Raw genomic sequence first — 24,096 nt, 5'->3', positions numbered from 1 at the left:
CACCAGCTCCACCTTGACTGATAAGGTATGTTGACAGTCTCCGAAATAAAGTGGAGTACTCCCGGTCATAACATTCGAGTCTTCGGAGAGGGGCGGCATACAAATCCAAGTAATAAATAAATAAAATTCTTTGGGTTCAACAATGATTTGTGGATTTTGAAATGTGGTGTCCCTTTCACCCGTAGATCAATTTGGGACTTTTTTTGTTTATCAGTCAGCTATTAAGAGGATAGAAGCAAGGTATTGGATGGAGTGAAAGCACTTCTACAATTTTAATTTTCTTTTCATATCCCTTTATAAAATGTACAATTTGATCTTTAGTTAAGGACATTGATTTCTAGAGCAGTAGACTAGATTCACTGACTTTTGGAAGTAAAGTAGGTCAATAGGTCATTAGAGATGAATTATGGTTTTTAAATTCCTTCAAATTATTATCTGATAGGTTATATCCTTGAAAAGTAGAACAGGTGCTACTCATGCTTTATGCTAAATCATAAGGTAATATGCTTTGTTTTGTCTTGACACGTTGAGTGAATCATTATGATTATAGACCATGGCTCAATTTATATGAACACAATCATTGTAGTTTATTGAACTCATCCTGACTAAATTAATCATTAGTACTAGGTGTAGACTCAAAGTAAGTATAACAAAATATTTATGGAAAGTTAGCCTGAATTATACCATCACACACCACCACTTCATAGAGAACACCCACTAGAAGACCTGTAAAAAAGTTCCCTAAACTTTACACTGGATACGGAGATTTCAGAATATTGAAATAAATCTCTCTGAATCCAATGCAGTTGCCAGTTTAGCATCTAGAAGGTCAGTGATGGACTGGTCTAAATGGAGCGTATAATTAAGAATATAGCAATAACAGAGAGCAGCCTTACTGCAGATATAGGGATGATGGGTGCCTTTCCCTTGCTAGCTCTTTTTAAGCTTAGTCAGAGACCAAACATTTCAATTAGCAAGAAAAACTGTAAATAACAGGAGGTGAAGAGGAAGAAGCAAGTTCAATATTAATTAAACCCTTTCAGTATGTTTTGACAGCAACTTTCTTTCCTTTTTAAATGCTCATCTATTCATATGTGAATATATCCAACAGCTACAAAAACCCTTTGCAGAAATAGCTCTCATTATTATATTTTAGAAATGGTAAAAGAGGACTTTCACTACTTTTATGCTGACCTTCCTTTCAAGAAGTGTGAGAAGTGGAAAAAAAAGACTCTTTGAAATTAAAATAAAAAGCCTGTCAAGATATTTGACCGTTTTGGGAAATAAGTAGAATTACCAAGCTCCTCTGGTGGGTCTCTGGAAAGAAAGATAATAACTGGCTACCTTTTTCTCATGTCCAGTTCTACCGAGTCCTCGGAGAGGGGCGGCATACAAATCTAATAAATTATTATTATTATTACCCGAACTTCTCTGAAGTGAAAAAAAAAACAAACCAACATCCAATCCGAGTGGAATTTATCTTTTATATTTCTATTAGTAGTCCTTCACCTACAAACTGGAATTTCCATTTTTTGTCATGACAGTCATGTAATTCAAGGCATCCACATGACTGACCCAGCTTTTTTTTTCTGGTGGTCAATTAAGTGAATGCAGTAGTCATTAAGTAAGTGACATAATCCTTAAATGAATCCATTTAAGATGATGAGAAGTAAATACTGGTTTCTGGCAAAAAGATGTTACAAAATTGTGGTTAAATGATTATAGGGATGCTGCAAATGACCATAAATTCATTTATTAAATTTTCATGCTGCCATTTCCCCTATAACTGACTCTGTAGGCCAGTTGCCAAATGCGCAATATGCATTTGTGTGACTGCTTGGGGGAGCCCATTGGACCTTCAAATCTCAGTCATTTGGGGGGGGGTGTCTGTCATACCTTCAAATAGTCAGTAAAGGATGGTTGTAAGTCAAGGATTACTTACTTAATAAAATTCAACTGCTGTAAGTTTTTGAAAGTTTGCAGTAACCACAAGCTTGGTAGAAAAATAAGGACTTACATTGCAATTGGAAGAAACATCAAATGTCGGATAAGGACTATCAGACCATTCGGATGCATCTATGCTTCCTGATTGCCGATGTTGAGCTTCATATTCCTTAAGCTGAAATGAAAATAAACAAAGAGTAATCCCTCAGTTTTCTCACTGGCTAAAAGTATATTTATTTAGTTTGATTTTTTTATAAGCAAATAAATATTGGAAAAATTAAAGCACTGTCTCAGTGTAAAACAGCTGTGAAGATATTTTTGTTCATTAGATTTCATTTATTTATTTATATTGCTTATTAATTAATAACAAAAGAAAAAATGGCAAAACATAATGATATTATATACATTGTCAAAAATGAAAAATATATAAAAAGTGCTCTATGAAAAAACTGGAAAATACAAGAAAATATATATGATATATCATTACAACAATAAAGTTATACTTTTATATAGCAATCTAATACAAATACTATTCAAGCATGTATATATTTCCAATACATTTATAATATATCTTTTTTTAACCTATGGTACAAAAGTAGCTTTTTGTTTAGACTACTTTGAAAAAAATGACACATCCGATTCCAAAGACACAAATACCTGTATGCACGCATATACACACAAAGTAATCTGGAAACTTAATCCTCAATGGAGAAAGAATAAACCAAAGAATAGTAAAGGAATAGCCATATGGAAAAGGAATTGAGCAACTTTTTTAAGGAAAACAAAAAAGAGCAGATAACATTTCAGAATCTTTGGGATACATGTGCTAGAAAGGTGCTAGAATCTGCAGTCATAAACTAATGATTGGTTCGAAAACAAAAGCAAACTAATATGTAAATCAATATGAAAAGAAGTGCTAAAGTGTAAAAAATGTGATAAATACAACTTTAGAATCTAAATGGTTATAAAATAATGTATAATTATTAATTAATAATGTATAAAATGAATAGATGTATATAAAACGTTTAAGTATTAAAAAAATAGCCTTAATTGTGAAGAATGTAGAATTGAGAAAAAGTTCCAATATTGTAAAGCTGTATTAAGTGCAATTATACTTTATTTTATTTATTTTTGTTTTGTTTCAACTTGAAAAACTTGAATAAAAATTATTTTTTTTAAAAGAAAAATTTCTATATAAATAGGAATTTTAGTTATATACTGTATTATTGCCAAGCTGAAAATAATCTTGTCTAAAATTTCATTCATTGTGAAGATATTTTGTATTATATCTCTATCTCTCTATTTATCAAGAGAGAATATCTTTTTATTGTTCATATTAATATTAAAGAATAGAATATTTATTTATTTATTTACTTACTTACTTACTTACTTACTTACTTACTTACTTACTTACTTACTTACTTATTGGCTTTGTATGCCGCCCCTCTCCAGAGAATAAATGTTTCCAGGTTTGTTTCTTTTTTATATTAAGACCTTTACCTTAGAAATGTGTTCCTTTATGATTCTATTCCTGCTTGGAGAGGACAGAAATGTCTATCTGATCCACAAAAATCAGAACTCTCTGTATTTGTTTGATTCTCATAATTAAGGATGCTATGCACAAGATTCTGTGATTCACTGATGTAATCAGGCCTATCATTTGTCCCTAGCATATATAATGTATTTGCATGATGTACCCTTGCAAGAGCTTCCTCAATAGTAATCATCTTCTCCTTGACCATCATCATTAACTGGATCCGCTCCTCGTCACTCATTGTGATTTCACTTGCCACATAACCAACATCTTCCCCTGGAGATAAATAGGAAAGATGAAAGAATAAAGATATTTCAATACAAAAGAAATATGAGTCAAGCACAATAAGGCATGATTTTCCCCATGAATTTGCTATGTTTAATCATGCTACTTAACTCCCCACTTATTCACATTTCAACATTTTTATTTCAGTTTTGAAAACTGCAATGATCTTAATATTTCAGAATGAGAACGACACCGGAGATAGGAAATTGCTATTTTTAACTCCTCTGTATGGAATGCTTCATTTGATGTGTATACGATTTGCAACTTTTCAGGAAAATAATGATGTTTACGTGACATTCAAAGAATTATTGAGGATATTATGTTAATATCATGTTATGACATCACTTTGCTCAGTATGCAATTTTTTTTTGCCAAATCTGAATGTGGAAACTATGCAAATTGTCTGGGCTGCTTGACATTATGGCAATTTTATCAACATTACAACGCTAATAGGTTTAGCATCTTAGATTCTAACATCTAGTGATTAATACCTTGCATGAAAGATGTACATTTTATAAAATTGGAACTATTTAAGCAAAGCTGATAAACCAAAGCATGTTATAATAAAATTGATCAAGGGTTACCCAATTTATACTTTTGAAGGCAGCCTTATGGAAGAGAGGATGGACTACTTAATTTTATTATAAAATTGTTTGTTTCCTAAAACTGCAAAGATGTTTTTATCTGTGAGATACAGGCAACGTCACCTAAGATGCCATTGGTTCATTAAAATAATAAAATCAATATAGAATTATCAAACCAGAAGCCACCATAAACTGAGATGATGAACAAAAATAACAAAATATGTATTGTGACATGACAACACAAACACTGGTATTTCATATTTGGCTGCAACTATATAAATCAGGACTTGCTTTATAAAGTCATAATGCATATTTTGTCAGTTGCCCTGGGGATGTCTATATGACAGTATCTGCATAATGGAAGTAGAGAATCATGAATTTTGTGGGGTTGATTTAAGTTCAGACACTCCACGATTAAGTTGACCCTTCCAATGGAAGGGTGCTAAATGATTTTTTCCTCCACAAAAGACCCAACTTGTGAATAGTAGCATAATGACATTAAAAAGAGCTTTATCTCATGATAATTCATCATATAATTGTTCTATGGGGGAAAAAAATACCTGAAGTTTTGCTTCGAGTTAATAAGTGATAATACAGTAGATAACCCAGTTTTTTAATACTTTGGAATTCATTGAACACACAGCGTTATGAACATCCTTGCTAAAGATTAAAGCTGAATCATAAATCCTGTAAGGGCCCAATAGCGATGCAAACCTTCTTTCCCAATAATGAAAAAAAAAAAGAACTTAATTAAATTTTTTACCTTTTGAAGACTGTCTCATTAGTCCCTTCTGATTCTTTCGGAAGTTTTGCCAGAAGTATTTATTCTTCTTTTTCCAATCTACTTTACCTAAAGATTTTAAATATATGATTTAAAAGATTTTAAGTAAGAAAAAGAAAATCACTATTATCATTCAGCTCCAAAACAACATCAGTTTTAAATGAACTGTCATAAATATTTATTATATTTGAATAAGGAAAGCTATTAAAATATTTTTTTAATAAACTAGTAACATGTAGGTTTCTTTTTAACGAAGCTATATCTCTGCAGTCATTTTTGCAAATTCCAATGGTTTTGAACCATTAATTATAATCCAGACTAAAAGTCTACAATAAGTCTACAATGCTTTTTGTTTACTATTTTGAAATTTCATTTACAAATTGCCAATGTCCATTGTTTGATTAAGGCCCCCTTCTGATTTTCTTTACTAAAACAAATATAAAGTTAAAAGGAAACCCAAAGGCTGCAGAATATTTGGTTTCAAACAGGGAAGACCATTGCATTAAGGAAAAAAAAAAGCTAAGGGTATGGAAAAAGAACAACCAGTACCCATAATTTAGGGAAAATCAGAATATGGTCCACCATAAAATAGAAAACATCTCCTGTTCTTCTAGGTTTAGTATGACTCAAAGTAACTGATCAAAAACATAAGGAAACACAACAGGCAGTTTCTGATTTATGACCACAATTGAGCCAGGCGGGGGTTCCTATTTACCGCTGCTACTGGTGCACTTCCCATGGAGCTCTGCATCCCCGGCATGTGCATGTGTGTGTCCAAGCGAGATTTTGCTTCTGGGCATATGCAGGAAGCAAAATCTGATGAGGGGGCGTGTGTGCGAGAGATTTGGGCAATTTTTTTGCGCATAAGAGGAAGCAAAATAATCACCAAAATCTCTCTCATATGCACATCCGCTCACAAGATTTTACTTCCTGTGCATGCAAAGAAGCAAAATCAACTCCATTTTCACTACCGGAATTATGGTGTGGCCCGTACAAGTAGCAACCCGCTACTGAATTGAGCCCAAAATTTACGTTGCTAAGAGAGACAATTGCTAAGCGAGTTGTTCCCTATTTTATGACCTTTCTGGCCACGGCTGTGAAGCTAATAACACACTTATTAGTTGTCTCTCTGCTTCCAAATTGACTTTGGTTAGCAGAAAGTCGTAAATCACGTGTCCCTGAGACTGTGCAACCATCATAAATATGAACCAGTTTTGCCAAGCATCTGAACTGGGGTCACGTGACCCATGGGGATGCTGCAATAGTTGTTAAGTGAGGAAAAACGGTCATAAATGAATGTTTTGTTTTGAGAATCGAGAATCCACATACATTTAGTTACAGCCTTTTCAAAACTAAAGCAAGCAAACAAACAAACAAGAGGAAGCATACTCACCAACTGCACTTTCTTCAGAACTTGATTTATGAAGAGAGAACCTAAAACATAAAAGAGAATGAATGCGACTTGTGACAAACATCTGCTGCTCCATGAATGCTGGGCGGCAATTAATTAATTAATTAATTAATTAATTAATTAATTAATATTTGTGGAATAGCATATCCTCCCCCTCTTTTCCCCCCCTATGATGCCAGGAGGAAAAAAACAGCATATCAGCTTCAGCTTCCTGTTCATACAATGGCATGAGCTCAGCTCCACTGAGAAAGCTTTGAAATGATCTTCTTGTGACTGATGCAGAAAAATATGTTATAGAGGACAAAACTGTTAAAGTTGTGAGGTCAAAAGGGGAAATGGACTGAAGGAAGTCTTCAGCTCTTCCCCTTCCCTCCACTGTCTGCCACAAGAGACAGACAGAAAGCTTCTTAGGAAAATACCATTTTATACATGTAGTTCCAATAAACAAATCTTGTGGAACCATCTACATTTCCAGTTATCCACTGAGCAATGTGAGTAGTTTACTTAAGAGATAAATCAGATGGCATCCCAGTTGAATCTTTTAGCCATCTGAAAGTTCTTCTGTTGGTTTCTCTCTTTTCTGTGCTTAATTTGCCTTTATTAAAGAAACAATAACCTTTCCCATATCATATTCAGATGGGTACAGTATTTCATAGAGATAAATAGTCCAGAAAGATCCTCTGCTATTATCTGGCTACCTATATTTAAATTGCAATTCATAAGCAAGCTTAATTTTCCCCAAAGCAATGATCAGTTGTATAGAAAAACTATCTGCATAAATCAAACAGAAAACATTCCACACAGACAACAGGGCCCTGTTTTCTTTCCAAAGCAGCACTGTATTTGTTCTATTGTTTCATATTATGCATTTTATGATTAAAAGCGAACAGACTGGATAGCAATTGTCATATTTCTGGAAAACAAGATGGAAATTTCACCTCAAATACACACAGATGCCGTTATTATACTTTGACCTATGTTTTTGAGTTTGCAACCCATCCTGGTGTGCAGTTTCAAAAATTAGCAGTGGAGGGCAGTGCATAGTCTTTAATCACCTTTGAAAAACTCCAAGAAGAAATTAAATTGTGCTTTGTTTTAGACCAGTCACAATCCCTGTCAAGGATCCAAATGATTAGAGGCCAACTGTTTATAAGCATGAAAAACATAATCATCAATTTGTAGGGGACATCATGAAAGGGAAAACGATAGCAAGAAGTTAAATTCTGATTCAGTAAATTCATCCAAGCAGAGGCAGTAACTGCAGTGCCTGGACATGGCAAATCATCTTTCTTTAGCCTGATTAGAAATTTAATCAGCACCAGCCGGGCAGCCAATTGACACACCAATTTCAGATCAGGTTGTGTACCAGGTGCATACTGGAAGAAGGCCATTGCTAGTTTCCTGACAGATGCAGTTTACACTCAGGACAACAGCTTGCAAAAAGAAAATTGATAGTTTGGTTAGATTCACAGCACCAGCAGCAGCCAAAGATTTTATTTTTCAAAAGGAGTCAAGAAATACAGAAGATTTCTCTCTCTCTTTCTGAAGCCTAGATCTAATAACAATTTCTAAACTACTGAGCAGTGTCTCAGTCAAGTTTGTACAGGAACCTAGAAGAATGCACTTAATCACTTAATATATTTATTAGAGCAACTAACAAAAAAAGAAAGATAAAAGCTTAGGAGCAAAATGCTTTGGCTTCCAGCTTCTTCAGCTGTTTTAAAGCAGGATGCTTTTCATGAACAGCTGAAGTGAATGGAAGCATCTGCCTTTTGAATTTGAATATGTGTGCACGTATGTCAGTGAAGGGCTACCCAAATTTTTACTACCACACTGTGGCCGTGGCTTATGCAGGATGCCCTGCATTTTCTTTCAACATCTTTCAATGCAAATTGGGTGCTCTGGGATGGAGCTCCATTTTCACTATCCCACTGCGTTTCCCCCCCCCCCCCAATCCAGGCAGCAGCCCGCCCCGACATATGTGTATGAATATTATTATTATTATTATTATTATTATTATTATTATTATTATTATTATTTAGATTTGTATGCCGCCCCTCTCCAAGGACTCGGAGCAGCTCACAACAAGGAAAAACAATACAATGGATACAAATTCAATATTTAAAAACAGTTTAAAAACCCTTATAAAAAACAATCTTACAAACCAAACAAACCATGCATAAACTTCAATAGCTAAGGGGTGTGTTCATCTCCCAATGCCTGGCGACATAGATGGGTTTTCAAAAGTTTACGAAAGGCAAGGAGAGTGGGGGCAGTCCTAATCTCTGAGGGAAGTTGATTCCAGAGGGCTGGGGCCGCCGCAGAGAAGGCTCTTCCCCTGGGTCCCGCCAGACTGCATTGTTTAGTCGACGGGACCTGGAGAAGGCCAACTCTGTGGGACCTAATCGATCGCTGGGATTCGTGCGGCAGAAGGCAGTCCCAGAGGTATTCTGGTCCGATGCCATGTAGGGCTTTATAGGTCATAACCAACACTTTGAATTGAGACTGGAAACTGATTGGCAGCCAGTGCAGGCCACGGAGTGTTGACGAGACATGGGCATATCTGGGAAAGCCCATGATTGCTCTTGCGGCCATATTCTGCACGATCTGAAGTTTCCGAACACTTTTCAAAGATAGCCCCATCTAGAGAGCCCCATGTACAGAATAGTGGAATATGTGTGTGTATGTGCATATAGACACACCCATTTCAAGAGAGTTTTTATTTATTTATCTTACTTGTTTGGCCATCCATCTCATATGAAAATGACTATGGGTGGTGTACAGCACTTAATTAAAATGAAACAATAACTACATTAAAACAACCACAGTTTAAAAACTATTAAAAAGTAGAGGAGAGGAGAGGTTGACAAGAACGACACTTAAGAGAGCTATCATAAAATCTCCTTAGTCTGATATCATATCCAGGTCTTGAAAGACTTGTGGAATGTTGAGAGTGATGGAGATAATCTTGCTTGGGGTCATAGAAGATTCCACAAGGCAGATGCTGTGACAGTGAAGTCTCATCTCTTGGGATGAGATACACATGGGACCCACAATATGCTTTCACTGGTCGACTTGATGAGGCAGAGAGATTTAACTGAGGAGAGGCAGTTCCTCAGATAACCTGACCCTAAGCTAGTAAGAGCTTTCAAAGTTCAAACCAACTACTGTACTTGAATTGGATCCAGAAAAAAAAAGATATTGAAAGTCTAGAAAGAGTACAGAGAAGAGCAACAAAAATGGTTAGGGGACTGGGGGATAAAACATATAAAGAAAAGTTGCTGGAATTGGGTATGTCTAATTTAATGAAAAGAAGGATTAGGGGTGACCTGAAAGCAATGTTCCAATATCTAATGGGCTGCCACAAAGAATGTGAGCCTACCTATTCTCCGAAACATCTGAAGGCAGGACAAAAAGCAATGGATGGAAACTAATCAAGTAGAAAAGTAAACTAGAACTAAGGAGAAATTTCCTGCCAGTTAGAACAATTAATCAGTGGAATGACTCGCCTCATGAAGTAGTGAATGCTCCAATACCAGAAGTTTTAGAGAGATTGTACAGCCATTTGTCAGAAATAGTATAGGGTTTCCTGCCTCAACAGAGGTTTGACTAGAAGACCTCCAAGGTCCCTTCTAACTCTACTATTCTGAAAACTGACAACAATGCAATTTGCAAAGTAGATTAGCTCTTTCTCCATTTATAAAGTGTCTACATTTGGAAATGCTTGCCAGTTCTTGATGTAGATTTGAACCTCTTTAGTAAAATAGAAAATGACATAAGCTCTAGAAAGATATTTCTGTAGTTCTTTGTAGTGTTTAATTTCTTATCCTTATCTGCAACATTATCTCATGTCAACATGTCTTTACGGTATTTTGCACTTTCATGTAAGAGTATCTATTGAAGTTTCTCCTTTTTATTCTTGACAAGGAAATGGACTTCAGTCACTCACAAATACTCAGCTTCATATTTTTCTTAGAAGTTGTGTGCCTTTTTCAAACACATATAAATCACAGTGGCCAGCTTTTCCAATTACGCAGATATGACAATATAAACAACTGTAAAAATGGCACCATAGACAAGAGAAAGATGCCAAATAGAAAACATGCTCACAAAGAATAGCAAAAGACTATTTGCACAATGTATAAATGCAGCAATGTCTGATTATTATGAAAAAAACACGTGAACCATTATGCAGTTTTGCTTGGTTTGTTTGTTTGTATTACTAAGAGTGAAAAAAATAATAATACACAATTCTCAAAAGTTATTGATAAATACATTTCAAAGAATAGTGAACTGACTTTTTGAGAACTGAAAAAAGCCTGGAAAAGTTCACAGAGAATCCTAAATCTTAAAGGTTTTTTTCTCCCTGTCTCAAGTATTCACTATCTTCAGTAGCTTAGGGGGGAAAATGAATGTAAATTATTTCTTTCTGCCTTCCATTTAAACCACATAGACTTCTGAAGGTGTTTTAACTTTAAAGAAAAGCAGGAAGAAAGGGGTTATTTCACAATAGAGTTATGCACAGAGTTCAAGGATATCAAACTAGAAGTCCCCATAGTCTTTAGAAAGCAACCTCAGAAATGCTGCCAAATGATCATTTTATCGTCAGAGATCAGACAGAATAAAACAAATGGAGAATAAGCATATTGATTGAATTAGATTAAGTCCAGGAAGAGACTCAGTTATGAAAGCTCACAACAGTATGTGACTTTGAGCCAGGCATCTCACAGGGCTGCTGTTGGGAGACAACATTGGAAGACAAAATATTATTTATTTCTACCACTTTGAGTTTCAGGAGAGAAAAAAAGCAAGATATAAATCCAATGAATAAAATAAACTAAATTATATTTTACTTAATTATATATTAGATCTAATTTAATATCTCCCCTAAATTTAGTTTTAAAATTTCAGTTTCTGAAGGTTAGCCTCCAGGCACGCTAGCTGAAAGCCAAACATTTTTCTCAATCTGAAATATGCAACACACTGTACTGTAAATTAAAGATACCATATCTTTTTTCTGCGTTCTGTTTTGGGGGGGAAAAAGATGCTGACATTTAAAGAACTACTTAAATGAACCAGTTCCTTAAAATACCTATATATTTTTTTCAGATTCATTTGGAGGCACCTGCTTTAATGACTAGCAGAGAATTTCTCTTTAATTCCAGAGCAATTCTGAATTATCATAGAGAACATATAGTTCTATGACAACGTTCTAACTGATGGACTACCAAAGAGTAGTCGTTTTGAGAAGGGCAGCATAGAAATTTAATTAATAAATAAATTAATAAATAAAGAGATTATTCACAGTACTTTGACAATTATATTAGGAAATATTTGGTATTAAGAGGGTGGAAAAAAGCAGACTTCAATTCTGCATCCTTTAAAGTAAGGATCTTATTGCTGAGCTGAGCTGGGAACTTCAACTCTTTAAATACATGAGGGGAAAAAAATTATGGTCCCCAAGAATGGTCTTCTTGTTTGATTTGACAATTACACTGTTCTGTGTGGAACCTGCATCTTCTTCATGAATGTATATGGGACATAATTTGTGTTCTTCCATTCATAGGCTAACTCGCTCTGAAACTTAATGATGCAGTCACACTTGGCAGTAGTTCTGATGCTGTTATGTCTGAAAAGCAGTCAGATGCCATTACACCATAGCTTTGGCCCTTTGGTTTTGTTGTACTCTTATATACAGCTTCATTAGCCAGCTTTCAAATGAAATGCCCTCCAAGGCACACAGTAAAAGGACTTACAGACAGTGGGTTGCCTCAGGAGGGGGGAAAAAAGATAGTCAGTATAGTTTTTTGTGAAAGAAGATCAAACTATATCAAACTTATTATAGTAGGACATGAATACCATTGCTCATGCTAACTCTATTTATACAGAAAAAAACATCATGTGTTTGGAGCAGTTGATTGTATAGTTAATACAAAAATTATACACTGCTCAAAAAAATAAAGGGAATATTTAAACAACACAGTATAACTCCAAGCAAATCAAACTTCTGTGAAATCAAACTGTCCACTTAGGAAGAAACACTGAGTGACAATCAATTTCACATGCTGTTGTGCACATTTAACATTGTACAGAACAAAATATTCAATGAGAATATTTCATTCATTCAGATCTAGGATGTGTTATTTGAGTGTTCCCTTTATTTTTTTGAGCCGTATAGATATAGCAATAGCATTTACTTATAGTAAATGTGCTTTATAACCCTCTCTAAGCGGTTTACAGAGAGGAAGCATATTGCTCCCAACAATCTGGCTCCTCATTTGACCGACCTTGGAAGGATGGAAGGCTGAGTCAACCTTAAGCCTACTGAGATTCGATCTGCTAAACTGCTGGCAGACGATGATCAGCAGAAGTAGCTTGCAGTACTGCACTCTAACCACTGCACCACTGAGGCTCTTATATCAAGAATGAAGGCTTAAAGTGCCACAAGACTGTTGTTTTTTTTCCAACTGATAATATAGACCAGGGGTGTCAAATTTGTGGCATCATGTTGCCTATTCGTCTTCCCTATTTGCGGAGCTGGGATGGGCGTGGCCTGCACGTGACACACCCAGTCCACAGGCCACCAGTTTGACACTCTTGATAGACCCATCTCCAGAAACAGTATATCTATTCTACTGACTGCATATAAAATAAAGAACACTGCAGTATGTGGAAAAAAACTCCAATAAAACAAGAATTACATAAGGGATTATCAAAGTTCATTTTAAAATAAATGTATAATTATTTACAAATAACAAATGCAGGCATGGTATAAAATATAGCTAAAGTGAAATGCACAGCATGAATTATGTTCTGCACTCCCATGTTGACAAGCCAATTGTAAACAACAGCTTGGCCTATTTCAGCATCTTACATCTGGGGCCCCTTGAACACCTCGGTACAAAAGCCCCTTGCTACCTTCCATTGACAGCATTTTGTTTATCTCCCTTCTTTATGCCCAGTAACTAACCTACAGTGATGACACTCTTCTGTGTGAAGACAAGATAATTTACTTACAGATGAAAGGTATTATGTCGAAAATGAATATTTAAGGTTCCTATAGAGATTTACATGTATTTGCTAGCATCTATGTGAGAAAGATAGAAAACAGAGAAGTCCCATTCAACTATCTTGTCATTATGTCTCCATAGCAATGGCTCTGGGGTCGACGTCTTCTCAGCAGTAACAAACGTGCCATTTCTCTTGTTTTGCCTTATTTCTCCCGTTACAAGCAATACAGAGATGGCAATGTTAACTGCACTGCTTTAGAGCAGGGCCCCATAGAGATTAGACCAGTACCTTTGTGTGACTTGCAAACTATTAACAAGATTTTACATGTAGACGACTGGAGGACTCCGAGTAGTCATTAAAAAACCCTCCTAAATTCTAAAATTCTACCCTCACAGTGTCTATTTTTTCACTACTCCCTGGTCATTGGTGAAAAGTTGTTCTCTTCTGTTTGTTTTATTGCATCCAACGTTTTTCAAAGAATAATGTGGGATCTTGTTTAAATTCCATTCTACTCAAGCACTGGAAAAGTTTCTTTACCGAGGGAACAGGATGCAGAAACAGAATGGTAATTTCCTCCAAGAAAAATGAACAATCTCCTTCAAGCCAACATATGAAAAATGGGAAAGGAAATCACAAATCTTCAGCTCACAGTAAATGAACAGCAAAAGAACAATAAATTGATGAAATGTGCTAAAAGTGATAGCACGGGATGAGCCAAAAATGAGATAAAGGAAATATTGAAGACTGGAACATTTGAAAGAATCCACACAATTGCTTCCAACACTAATCAAAAATAAAATGTCACTCTCTGATTGACCAAAGACTGACAAAATCTCCATCTTTCATTCACATTCTAGAAATTAAAAAAATTAAAAATTAAAATTAAAGTAAGTTAAGAAACTTATTTAAAGCATAGAGCTGAAATTGATACGGCAAGAAGCAAGATCTGTATGAAATGCAGCTTATGATCTTTCATGTCCTAACATTAATGACTGTATCTTATAGGACCATAAAGCAACTATTAGTCTGTGAGTTCTTTTTCAAGAAAAAAAGGAAGGCATTGCCAGGAAATTAGACAGCTATCTTATCTTTGCAGCTATCTTACCTTTACTGTAAAAGGTTAGACACTGCTTATTGTGGCACTTCCCTCTGCCTTAACAGGGAGTCATTGCTCACAGTCGCTCATGCCCTTATCACCTCGAGGTTCGAATACTGCAACGCTCTCTACCTGGGGCTCCCTTTGAAAAGTGTTCGGAAACTTCAGATTGTGCAGAATGCGGCCGGAGAACCATCGTGGGGCTTCCCAGATTCGTCCATGTTTCTACAACACTCCGTGGCCTGCACTGGCTGCCGATCAATTTCTGGTCACAATTCAAAGTGTTGGTTATGATCTTTAAAGCCCTACATGGCATTGGACCAGAGTATCTCCGGAACTGCCTGCTACCGCACAAATCCTAGCGACCGATAAGGTCCCACAGAGTTGGCCTTCTCTGGGTCCTGTCGACTAAACAATGTCGTTTGGCAGGCCCCAGGGGAAGAGCCTTCTCTGTGGCGGCCCTGACCCTCTGGAATCAACTCCCCCCGGAAATTAGAACTGCCCCCACCCTCATTATTATTATTATTATTATTATTATTATTATTATTATTATTATTATTATTAATGTATGTTGTCGACCTATGTCTAAAGCAGGGTACTCGACTACTAGGCCCATAAAAGAGATCCTCAAATTTAGAATCACTGAAACCACAACCATCATATGGGCAAGAAAACTACATGGACGATATGATTCTTGTTGGAGAAGAAATGTTGTGTGCAAGCACTTGAACCATAGAAAGTTATAGTAACAACAGCAAAGCAACATCATTATCTATCATGGCTCCCATGAATTGGATCACCTGCAAGAGAATAAAGGAAGATATCTCATAACAGACCAGGAGGCCAGGTCACTTTAAGAGCAGAAAAAAGCTGCATGATTTGATAAATCAGCAAGGGAATACACAACTAGGAGCCAGTTGTATAAACAAAGGAATAAAATTATACCTTATAGGCAGTTGCATCTGGTGAGAGATGCCATTTAGTTAGAAAAACCTTTTAGGGCTAAATTTTTTTTAAAAAAAGGTAAATGGATCCATCTATTATAAAATGAAGAAAAAGTGATGGTAGGGTATGATATACAGTATGTTGTAAAAGATGCAATCAGAATATATACAAACACAAATTACAGAGCCAGTAGATTGTAAGCCAGAGCTGGTAGTATAAAATACAACTGTTCAGCCTCAGGACTACCAAATGGTGGGTTGCAATTCAATAGGCTTATCTGACCAGTTTAAAGAGGACCTCATGCATGAAATATGGAACAAACTCATTCATCAGGATAGCCCAATTTTTCCCCCCTACATTAATTTGTTTCTGCTAACTGCAGGAAATTATGGGCAGAAGAGGAGTTAGTGCTTTGTGTCTTCTCATCAGATACTTTTGGAAGTTGAACCCATGCAGGTCCATTAACCCAATAAGACCCATTAAGGTCTTATCCATAGGGCCCATCATAAAATGTATATAATTTCTCCTTATTACTGTACCTGTAATCTTTACGACCCTTTTCAATGTTATTTAGCCACCCTATTATATTTTCCAGTAATTTCAGGAAAAGACTGGATTTCAGATTCTGTGTTGTACCATAACTCCTTCCTAGCTAAACTCTATCCTCCCCTGTTCAAATATTCTGCTTCAGGTGATGTTTTCCCTCATTTTCTTCATCAAATGAGCCTGGTTTCATGAAATATGATATTGGTGAGTTTATTCTTGGTCAAGATTATCTAAAAAACCAGAAATAAGAAAGAGCAAAAACAACAACAGCAGCCATCTGGCTGGCTTTTTTTTGTTTTTTTGTTTTAAAGGGTTTGTTTTGTTTTTGTATTTTTTTCTTCTTATTTTACGCTATGGTCTTTGTTCCAATTCTGGATAAAGCTTAAGCTATGACCCAATGACCTCCATCTCTTACAGGCAGCGGTTTGGAGAAAACATAGCAGTTTTCAGGAAAACACCCTCTTCCTCTAGGAGAAAGGTATCACTCGGTTCCTGTCTCTATTGTTCTTAAATAATGTTTGGGGATCTCTTCCCAACCTTGCTTCAATTGAATAATTGTGTTTTATAAAAAAATGTAAATGGAAACAGGAACCATCTCTTGACTGTCCTTGATTTTTCTAACACAGTGCTTCGCAATTGTTTTCTGTTAGGCCCCTAGGAAAAAAGTAAACATTTCCCCCCCCCCCCAACTCTCCGCTGTGGCTGTAAATAGTTCCCAAATTGTGTCCCACTGTGAAGTTTGATTGAACTCACGAGACGTTTTCTTTTAGAGCGAGCTAACCTGGACACAATGTTAAGGAATGTTATGAAGGTACCAGTACAAGTGTCAGGATGGATGTGCGTCCTACTTCCTGCGGCAAAAAAAGTACGTTCCCCGGGATCATGCGCTGTCTGACATCGCTCCATGCACCCCCCAAGGAGGGTGCACCCCACTATTTGAGAAGCACTGTTCTAACAGATCTCATGTAAATCTAAAAGTATTCACACATAAATAGTAACATGTTATGTTTTACATTTTATCTATGGTATGCGTGTGTTGTATGATTTTTAAATGATGGGGTTTTTAAGCTGTTTTTTAATATAATATTTGTTTGTAACATTTAATATAATATTTGTTTGTAACATTGTTATTATTATTGTTGTGAGCCGCCCCGAGTCTTCGGAGAGGGGTGGCATACAAATCTAATAAATAATAATAATAATAATAATAATTATTATTATTATTATTATTATTATTATTATTATTATTATTTCTTGGTGGAGGATGGGAGGATTGTCTATGCATTAGACCAGTGGTTCCCAATCTTTTTTTGGCCATGCCCCACCCAAGCACCTCTAAAATCCTGATGCCTGCCCCCCCCAACATATAATTCTTACTACAGTATTCAAAAAGTGAACTCTACACATGCAGAGGAAGCCTAAAAGGCCATTAACTATGGCTCCAATTGCCCCAATTAAAAATCAAATTGCCCCCCCCCCCGTGGGGCATGGGCCCCACATTGGGAACTCTCTTCTTCCTGGATCCCCCCCTCTAATATACCATAACTTGTAAATCCCATGCATGCACGTCTACCTCCTACTAATTCTAATGCTGATGAAAGCCAAGTATCCTTATTTATTATTATTATGCCTCTCTGGAACTAGACAGAATATCCAACATGGTGCAGAACTTTTTTTTTTGCTCTTTTTAAAACAACAACAACAATACACAATCAATGATAAATCTTTCAACCTACTTGAAATACTAAAAGCCTATAAAAATAAGGGGGAGAAGATGTAGCTTAGGAGATGTGGTATGAAATTCAGAGCACATCGGCATGCACAACAAACAACATCACGTTGTTACGACAAGCTCCACATTCTTTTGAATGGAGGCCTTCATTTCTCTGAGAACAATTGCTAGGAAGAAATATTCCTTCAGCTGCTCAGAGGCACATTGGTCTGGCTTGTCACATGTCACAAGCACTTTTTGGCTGCCTTTTCACTTCCCCTGTGAATGTTATTGTGGGAGTTTCCTGACCCACTTCTATCAAGGAAATTGTCTGCACACAACATGAGCAATTTGGCCAGGAAAAAAAAAATCTAGCCTCCACCATCAGAACTCTATTTCTTTTCAATCTCACAATTCTTCTTTCACTCATCACTTTCCCTCTCTCTACCTTATAAAACTAGGCAGAAGCGTTCATTCCCAACGTTAATTAAAAGCCAATTTTCAACCTATAGTTTCCTTTCTTTCTTGATTTACTTTAGACATTTTCAGCTTTGCAGTTCTCAACACTGTAGCTTTCCCATTTATAGATCAACTCGTGTTAAAATGCCAATTAATTCGGTGCCTTTGAGAACTGGCTGAAATAATTTAAATTACTGGGGTAACTATATAACTCAAGAGTGCTGATTTGCTACATTTCATGTTTACATTTAAATTATTTTTTTTTAAAAAATGAATGACACACATGCTTTCTAAATAGCAAAATGTGATAGAAATATAGACTGAGATCTACAGTTGCTTACAGCGTTCTGCTTACAAGCCAAAAATAATTCACTCTCATGTAAACTGTGAAGATACTGATTTTCCTTTCCAGCTGCAGGTCCACTATCCTCACTGAAAAGTGCATTGGTGATTGTAACAGAGGAACAAAAGAATGTGATAGGTCAAGGCCACAGTACATTACAAACAGTGTGTACATTTATATTCATTTATTCAATTTCTATAGCTGCCCGACACAACCTTAACAATGTATAGCTAAGTCAATAAATTCAATTAATGCTAAGTCACTGACATACCGTATATCCTGTTTTCAGTGCATTTAAATTAGCAACTGTGCTGATTCTGCTATATCATTAATAACAATTTCTCCTGCAATGAATTTGGAAGTGATATGAGAATTTAACTGGCCACTGAATTAATCCTAACAGAATAACACTAGAAACAACCTTATATGTCTAGATAGGAGATTGTACACTTCTAAAACTTTCAGTGTGCAAAAATTGTGAGGTGCTAGAGGCAGTCCTATAGCCTGAAATGAAAAATCTGTCAAAAACATTGCATGCTCACATTTGAAAAATAAGCCATCCTTGGCCAAAATGACCACTTCCTGTTGTGAAGTAAGGCTGGTGTCTACCCATTTAGAATGCAATTGGCAGAATGACTTTTGCAGAAGAACAATGTCTAAGGATGGAAAAGATTAGGCTTAGCATCGACTTGTTTTAATTTTAAGAAGATCTAGTTTAATAATAATGCCCCATTATGAAAAAATGGCTCAATAAAAGGACAAAGATAATCTGTACACTATATACAGTATCTTTACATTCAGAAAAAACTATTTCAAGAAATAGGTCAACCATGAAGTTGCCTTTAAAATTTTAATATCGGATCCTACCTTGCTTTAGGAAGATTCAAACAAACAATGTTTCTGATAATATAAGCAATATTTTCCTCTTCAATAGTGGCATAGCCCTGGAAATAGAAATTCTGTGTCCTGCTAAAAAACAGGATGAAACACAGGATGCAGGAGGAGGCTTGATTTTCTTTGATCTGCTTTCCTGCCAAAACATGCTTACTAGACCTCTCCCTTTACGGCTGAGTAAACAATTTCAGGACAGCTGCCACTGAGTCCAAGTAGTCAAAGGCGAACCACAGACATCTGAAACTTTATCCCTGGTAGACATAAGCAGCATTTATTTATTCCTGACACCCCCTTGAGAAAAGTCTCCAGTTTTCTTCCAAAACACAAAGCCACCCTACTCCTATCAAACTGTTGCAGACATTTGAAAAGGACACAAACACAAAAATAACATGAAGGTGTAATTCTCAACATACAACCACAATTGAGCCCAAAATTTCTGTTGTTAAGTGAGACATTTGTTAAGGGAATTTTGCCCCATTTTACAACTTTGCCTACCACAGTTGTTAAGTGATAATTGCAGCTGTTAAATTAGTATGGAATAAACTCCCCCCCTGATGTCCGTACTGTTCCCACCCTACTGGCCTTCCATAAGGCCATGAAGACCTGACTTTGCTGGCAGGCCTGGGGGCCATGAATTGACATCTATCATGGTCAAATTATATGAATGGTATGCATGTATTTTTATTGTTGTTGTTGTTGTTGTTGTTGTTAATTAGATTTGTATGCTGCCCCTCTCCGAAGACTCAGAGCGGCTCACAACATGTATGCTGACTGGGTAGTTTAACTATGGCATTTAATTAGGCTTTTATAGTTTTAGACTGTATATTTGACTTATATTTATTTATTTATTTATTTATTTATTATGTATGTATGTATGTATGTATGTATGTATGTATGTATAGATAGATAGATAGATAGATAGATAGATAGATAGATAGATAGATAGATAGGTAGATAGATAGATAGATAGATAGAATCTTGGTTGTTAAGTGAATCTGGCTTCCCCATTGATTTTATTGTCAGAAGATTGTAAAAAGTGACCACATGCCCTTAGGATACAGCAGTAGTCGTAAGTATGAACCACTTGCCAAGCATCTGAATCTTGATCATATGATCATGGGGATGTAAATTGTAAGTGTGAAAAATGGTCATAAGTCACTTTTTTTTCAGTGCCGTTGTAACTTTGAATGGTCTCTAAAGGAACTGTTGTAAATCAAGGATTACCTGTACTTCATTTATTAAAGGGTTAGTTGCTGTAGGAATGGTGTGCATTCCTATATTGCATGCCCTACAAGTGATCCACTTTTCTTCAGCTTTGAATGTTCCACTGTCCAAGCCAGTTTAGTTGGTATGCCTTTTAGCAACACTTTACAGTTGGCAGTTAAGATTTCCCTTAGTCTAACACCAAATGTTATGGTAGATTTTGAGGTATTTGCCTAAGGGAAATTTACCAAACCACCAACTCAATTCTCACAGATTTTGAGCAGATGTCAGCCACTCTAAGCAGGGCAGAGCCCTTATTTTGAAATGGGTGCATAGAGTAAGCTACCTGTAACCACAGGCTATGGCAGTGTCTATTTTCAGTGCATAGGAAAGCTTGGAGATTTTTTAAAATTTTATTTTGGCTACCATCATGGACAAACACACATGGGTTTCAAATAACCAGCACTCCAACCCTTATTTAATCACCGCATTGCAGATGAAATATTTAAGGTCTGTGAAACAAACTGACAGGGTGTGCCTGAGTCTCTATGTTCAATTCAGTGCCAAGATCCCAATAAACTAACCTGTTATAAGTCACAGCATGCAATACACTCTTGGCTTTCAAGACATTTTTAAATGTATTCTGTTGATCCAGAATTAGCTATGCTTTTGAGTGCTGCAATGAAAACTTAAAATCTTTGGAAGAGACTTTTTCCCTTCCAGTGTCTGAAAACTCATCCTTCGCCTTAGCTTTACTCTAACCTTGAAGAATTTAGTAGAACATCTGTTAAAATTCTCTGCTACAGTGACATGATTTCAAACATATAAAAAATAAACATAACTTTTTACCAACAAAAATATCATACAGATGTCTCTGGGATTTTTGCTAAATCACCTCTTTCAAGTTTCATATCATTTATTAATGCAATGGGAATAAAAACATTTTAAATCCAAATGCTATGCACTGCAAGTCTCCCTGTACAAACAGTTCAGTGGCTGTTGGATTTACTCCATCCTTAATTCTTGATTCCTTATAGTTTATACATTATTTGATGTCCTGTGATTAGTACTGATTCAAGATACAATACCTTACCCAAGGGTAGGCAAAGTTGGCTCTTCTAAGCTATGTGGACTTCAACTCCCAGAATTTCTGAGCTAGCATGATTGGCTCAAGAATTCTGAGAGTTGAAGTCCACAAGTCATAGAAGAGCCAACTTTGCCTACCCTTGCCTAATACCTATTATTGCTTAGATTTAATTTAATTTAATTAATTCAATGTATAGGCCGCCCAACTCCTAACGGACTCTGGGCAGCGAACAGCAATAAAAAAATATACCATAATTAAAACTCCAGTATTAAAAAAACCCATGTGCTTGTGATACACACTCTGTAATAACAGAGACCATTCAATACACGAAGGCAAAAAGCAAAGATGTTATAAGGGTCTAAACAAACTATCAATATTGCTTAAGTGTATTCAAGGTAAAGAAGAACTTTGCTAAAAAAATTATTAGGCTTATGGAAAGTAATAAGACTCAAGTGCAGGGTGAATGCTTCTTAGTGCAAAGTAAGAAAGAGATAGGAAAACTTTTCCCATCCCTAGCCCCACATTTCTCCATAGTTTTTCTACCTGCTTACCTTTTTCCCAACTCAGTACCAATCTCAGGGACCGCCTTCTGCTGCACGAATCCCAGCGACTAGTTAGGTCCCACAGAGCGGGTCTTCTCCGGGTCCCGTCAACTAAACAATGCCGCTTGGCGGGACCCAGGGAAAGAGCCTTCTCTGTGGTGGCCCCAGCCCTCTGGAACCAACTCCCCCCAGAGATTAGAATTGCCCCCACCCTCCTTGCCTTTTGTAAGCTACTTAAAACCCACCTCTGCCACCAGGCATGGGGGAATTGAGATACCCTTTCCCCCTAGGCCTTTACAATTTTATGCATGGTATGTCTGTATGTATGTTTGGTTTTTATTATAATGGGTTTTTAAAATTGTTTTTAGTATTAGATTATTGTTATATGCTGTCTTATTATTGCTGTTAGCCACCCCGAGTCTCCGGAGAGGGGCGGCATACAAATCAAATCAAATCAAATCAAATCAAATAAATAAATCTTGGTCTTGCCTTTGTTTGGCTAAAACATGCTTGGAAGAGTTATTGCAGACCAAGATACAAAGAAATATTGCTAGACTTCATCCCATGCCCTTTGATTGTTAAAATCAGATCATAATTTCCTTTTCCTGTGTGACAGGGAATATTTAAACCTGATCAGCCTATATGAGTCACGAGGCTCTTCATACAGATCAAATAACTCATCCATACTTTCTTGTTTTTATTAGTGACACAACGTCTTAGGAAGTAGTGTGAATACTAATTATTATTTTTATACAATGTGGCCTTTAAGTAAAAGATTAGGAGAATGAGCCAGAGGTTGAGTCTTGAGTCAAAGACTAACATTTTTAATGGGCTTCAATCACTTGAGATTTGCTTAATATAAATAAGAATGGCATGGATGACACCTACAATGTGATTTAAAGATTGACTGAGCTACCTGGCAAGCCATTTGTGTGCTTCTCAACAGTCCCTAGACAATTAAATTTGTGATAGGAAAAACTCAGAAAGCTAGGTTTTTCGACAGTGTGTTTTCTGGTGGCTTTACCTGCTTTTACTGATGACATCCTGAACTTGCAAATGGTTGATTGCTCAGATTCAATTTCACCTATAAGAAGGTGAATCTAGTTATCAACAAAATACCCACTGCTAGGAAACCTTTCATGTGAAAGAAAAAGGATAAACCTAATTTTCATGTAGTCCTCATAAATGTGTTTATGGCAACTTTTTACTTTATTTTTGAAGTAACAATTGAATATCTTTGTTGCACTGTAAACTTTTAAAGATAACAGTGAAATTCACTATCAAACTGGTTCATCGTAAGTTATTTTAAATAAATCAGTTAAAAATAAAGTACAATTTCAAATATACCGGCAGGAAATTGTACAAAATATAAATAGAAAGCCAGAGAGGAAAAATATAAAAATATATTTATATATATAAACCAGAACATTCTGCCACCTCACTGGTGATTATAACCATTTGCAACATTGAGTGACGAATGAATAATTTTTGGCTTAGGAGGAAATTTTATTGGTAGAGTTATCTGTGAGAAGTCTTTCTCTCTAATACTTGCCAGCTTTATCACTGCTGAATCTCTGAAGATAGTATTAAAGTAAAACACCACTTGAAGAATGTGCATTGAATTATAAGGCAATTAAAAATGCTAAAGAAAATTAAGATACTGCGTTCACAAATAAATGTTTGAGCCATTTCAACTTTCATCTTGCTTCAAAACTCTGAA

The 24,096-nt window shown here is 36.0% G+C and overlaps 1 protein-coding gene across 1 annotated transcript in view; it reads right to left on the bottom strand.

Moving 5' to 3' along the window:
• Positions 1-24,096, bottom strand: part of SASH1 (SAM and SH3 domain containing 1) — a 171,718-nt gene that overhangs the window by 71,178 nt on the left and 76,444 nt on the right. The window contains exons 5-8 of the mRNA XM_070733679.1: positions 6,522-6,562; positions 5,111-5,197; positions 3,642-3,754; positions 2,018-2,119 (exon numbers count right to left, since the gene is read on the bottom strand). Coding sequence (XP_070589780.1) covers positions 2,018-2,119; positions 3,642-3,754; positions 5,111-5,197; positions 6,522-6,562 — 343 coding nt within the window. The remainder of the gene's footprint in view (positions 1-2,017; positions 2,120-3,641; positions 3,755-5,110; positions 5,198-6,521; positions 6,563-24,096) is intronic.

The sequence above is a fragment of the Erythrolamprus reginae genome, chromosome 1 (assembly GCF_031021105.1).
Source record: "Erythrolamprus reginae isolate rEryReg1 chromosome 1, rEryReg1.hap1, whole genome shotgun sequence".
In the NCBI taxonomy this organism is placed as follows: domain Eukaryota; kingdom Metazoa; phylum Chordata; class Lepidosauria; order Squamata; family Dipsadidae; genus Erythrolamprus; species Erythrolamprus reginae.
This window is presented reverse-complemented; position numbering and strand designations above follow the sequence as displayed.